At 39.9% G+C, this 4,080-nt stretch overlaps 1 protein-coding gene across 1 annotated transcript in view; it reads left to right on the top strand.

The window, feature by feature from the left end:
* LOC106956038 (acidic mammalian chitinase-like) overlaps positions 1-4,080 on the top strand; it is a 22,830-nt gene that overhangs the window by 4,094 nt on the left and 14,656 nt on the right. The window contains exons 3-8 of the mRNA XM_015046595.1: positions 267-299; positions 390-594; positions 1,611-1,667; positions 1,762-1,927; positions 2,146-2,270; positions 3,664-3,787. Of these exons, the coding sequence (XP_014902081.1) occupies positions 267-299; positions 390-594; positions 1,611-1,667; positions 1,762-1,927; positions 2,146-2,270; positions 3,664-3,787 (710 nt within the window). The remainder of the gene's footprint in view (positions 1-266; positions 300-389; positions 595-1,610; positions 1,668-1,761; positions 1,928-2,145; positions 2,271-3,663; positions 3,788-4,080) is intronic.

Genomic DNA, 4,080 nt, shown 5'->3' with positions numbered 1-4,080 from the left:
ATATATATATATATATATATATATATGCATAATCTTATTCATATATATATGCATAATCTTATTCATATATATATGCATAATATATATGCATAATCTTATTCATAATCTGAATAAGATTATGAATATGATTATGTTATCTTGGTCTTCCTGGGTTTTTTTTTTGTTATTAAGATGTGACATTTTATTTTTGTCTGCTTAGTTCAATCTATAATTACTATATTTGTGTTTGGTTCTTCATAATCTTCCTCTCTCTCTTTGTCTGTTAGCCGCCGTGGGCTTTCTGGTCCTGGCACACATTGGTGAGTTTCTGCTGTAAAATAAATAATAAAGTTGCATTTTTTTAGACCTATTGCTGACCATTTTTATGGCTTCTCTCCAAATGCCCTCAGCTTCATCCAACAAGCTGGTGTGTCACATGACCAACTGGGCCCAGTACAGACCCAGCGGTGCTAAATTCATCCCGGACAACATCGACCCGTTCCTCTGCACCCATGTCATCTACGCCCTGGCCAGCATCAACAGCTTCAACCAGGTCACTCCCGTTGAGTGGAACGATCAGGAGCTGTACGCCAGCCTTAACGGCCTCAAGAAATAGTAAGTCCGCATAGCAACACGATTTCTCATGTCTGTATTTGCCAAGTCCAAGAGCATCTGTCTGTAATGGCTAGTATGATTCTCAAGCCACAGATATTGTTTCTGAGGCACAAAATTGACTAAAAACATAATGGAACCCTGAAAGCAACGCCAAGAGAGACAAAAGCAAAACTGTTATGGTGATAAATCTAATAGAATTATGTTACTTATCCTTACACCTGAATCAAATTTCATTAGCAGAACTCCAGAGTGCAGGACTGCATACTGAAGAGGCAGTTCAGTGTTTTGATTACAGTGTGTTGCTAAAAAGACACGTCTAAAAGTTGCAGAGCCATCAAAGACTGGAGTTTGACTCTCCTGATCTGAGGAAACCTAGCAGAGTTAGCCAAAGGGTTGACTTGCAGCATACACTCCTCTTACGATGGCTCCAACTTTTAGGAAAGAGGGCTAGAAAGTATGTTGGAGAGTATGTTCCAACTCTCAAGAGACAGTACCTTCCTTACCATGCTGCTTCAGAGGGGTGTTATGGAAGAGGCTCTGATGAATTGCTGAACCTTGCGGCCATGTCCCATGGGGGATTTTGTGGGGAAATACTGCAGGAGTATGATGTATCTAGGATTGGAGAAACCTTTTCAACAATCCGGCATAATGAACAGGATCTCAAGGCCCAGTCATTCAGAGTTTATTTGGTCAGTTTGCTTCCTGTGCCTCCTTTGGAAGATTTCTCTGGGGAAGAGCCAAAACTCACTTGAGAGATTCTGTATCCCAGCTGGCCAGGGAATCCTTGGGATTCCCCAAAATGAGTTGTGGGTGTCACAGAGGAAAGGGACATCAGGAATTCCCCCTGGACTTGATCCCAGATAACCACAAAGCATTGAATGGATGGATGAAAACATTCAATTTTTCTAGCCCGGTGCTAAGCTGTTTAAACTACATTGGCCTGGCATGATTATGATGGCAAATTTCTTTACTTGTTTTAAGGTTTATTCTATTTTCTGCCTGTCTTTGTCACTTAGCAACCCTGCCCTGAAGACTCTGCTGTCTGTCGGAGGCACTGTAAATGGAGTGAGCCCGTAAGTCCCAATTTAACAACACTTACTGTTTCATGCAGTGAAAGTCTCTTAAGTATTGAATTCTTATAGCAGATATAAAATATTTTCCGTTCAGATACATTGCCGTGGTTGGCAAACTAGAGACCCGTCAGACCTTCATTAAGTCAGCAATCAGCTTCCTGCGCTCCCATAACTTTGACGGGCTGAATCTGGACTGGGAGTTTCCTGGACACAACGGCAGCCCACCGGAGGACAAGGAGGGCTTCACTCTGCTGGTCTCGGTAAGCAGACCCTTCATCACTACCCCTTAAAGCAACTTCTGATGTGCTGTTATCTATTATTTAACTTCTGCTTTGGAGAAGTTTGTCTTTAGTCCTTATGTAAGATAGGATCATTCAATAGTAGATGGAACAGCACATTAGATTTTTGCTTATTTTCAGAGTCAAAGCAAAGGTTCTCATTTAAAACTTGAAATCTTTGTCTGTCTTTCTGCGTACAGGAGCTGGCAACAGCATTCCAGGATGACGCCACAGAAAACAAGAAGACAAGGCTGCTACTTTCAGCCAATGTGGCCGGCTTCGTTTCAACCATTGACAAGGCATACGAAGTCAGCAAGATCGCAGCGTAAGTTTCACAAACTTGAAGTCATTTATGCATCTATTCCGGTCAAGACTGAGAGGAATAGAGACATTCTTAAATACCAGATCAGCAAACTGGTAAAAGCAACTGCTGATTATTAAAAAAGGGAATTTAATCTGCAGCACCTGCTGTTTATTTTCCTCTTAAGTTTTATATAAGGAGTGAAGATCTTTGAATCTCACATACAGGGTTAATCTTTGTTTAACAAATATTAAAAGTACATGCCTGTAGCATGATGTTGTACAGATGGGGTCAAGTCTAAATGATTTTAAAACCTGGGAAATATCACATCCTTTTCTTTATACCCTTAAACACACGACCCTCGAAAAGGAGGATGGATTGTTTTATTACCATAATTTAATATTCTCAGCAAACAAAAATATTAAGAACATATTTTATTTTAGATTCATTTAGATAAATTGTTTGCTGTCCTATACAGTTTTTTTAAATGTGTATGTACAATGCTTTTACAGATCAATACTTGCATATTTGCATTAATTCATTCATGCTTTTCCACTTTTGTAAAAACTCTGTGTATACACAGTATATTTACAGGAAAGAATATATAGTATATTTACAAGAAAGAAAAAATATTTTTTTGTCTTTTTAAAATATTTGTGTTCAAGTTTTCTTCATTGAGATAAATCTGTTTCTGAAATACCGTATTTTCCGCTCTATAAGGCACACCGGATTATAAGGCGCACCTTCAATGAATGGCCTATTTTAAAACTTTTTTCATTTATAAGGCGCACCGCATTATAAGGCGCATAGAATAGACGCTACAGTAGAGGGTGGAGTTACCTTATGCATCCACTAGATGGAGCTGCACTAAACGGAATGTCAACAAAACAGTCCGACTCCAGCCTTCCCGGGCCGGGGCATGGCCGGACGATGGTCACCCTTCTCCGTTCGCGCACAGCATGTATGTGGAGAACGTGGTGCTAAATGACCTGTAGACGACCTGATTCTAGACGGCCGGTAGGAAGATAGGACAGCCAAACTTTATTAATAGATTACAAACCAGCATTCTGACAACTATCCCAGCATGCACCGCGCGCTTCTTCTTCTACGGGCGAAAATGAAGTCGGCGGCTGCTTACTGTAGTTGCTAGACCTGTTGTGGCTCAATATTGGTCCATATATAAGGCGCACCGGATTATAAGCCGCACTGTCAGCTTTTGAGGAAATTGAAGGTTTTTAGGTGCGCCTTATAGTGTGGAAAATACGGTAGTTTGAAATTGTTCATTGACCAAGGTTAATGGGATCAACAGACAGCCGTTCACAGGACCTAATTGTTAAGGACAGCCTCATTTTCCAACTTTCTATAAATTTTGCCTTCATGTTAATCAAAAATGCTGTTTCTCTCTGTATTCCAACAGCCACATGGACTTCATGAACATCATGAACTACGATTTCCATGGACCCTGGGAGCCAGTGACTGGACACCACAGCCCACTGTACCCCAGCTCTGTTGACATCGGATCACAATATCACTTCAACACTGTAAGAAACTAGAACTAGATCACACTGGACGGCAGGTTCTCAATTGACTTGTAAATATAAGTTAAAAACTTATATTCAATCCACATTCACACTGAGTGAATATAGATTGAATAAAAAAATATATCACCAGTACATTAAAGTGGTATTTATTGTAAATATTGGATTCTAAATTGAAGATTGTAGTTTACTGTTGCTTAGCAACCCAACCAGCCTTCTGGACAGACTTCATCAAGTTTGAGTCAGTGTTTTATATCCACATTGCAAAGCCTTTCACATTGTACTTTTTAAACTAT

The sequence above is a fragment of the Poecilia latipinna genome, unplaced genomic scaffold (genome assembly GCF_001443285.1).
Source record: "Poecilia latipinna isolate Pla-1442-1.1 unplaced genomic scaffold, P_latipinna-1.0 Scaffold784, whole genome shotgun sequence".
NCBI classification, from domain to species: Eukaryota; Metazoa; Chordata; class Actinopteri; order Cyprinodontiformes; family Poeciliidae; genus Poecilia; species Poecilia latipinna.
This window is presented reverse-complemented; position numbering and strand designations above follow the sequence as displayed.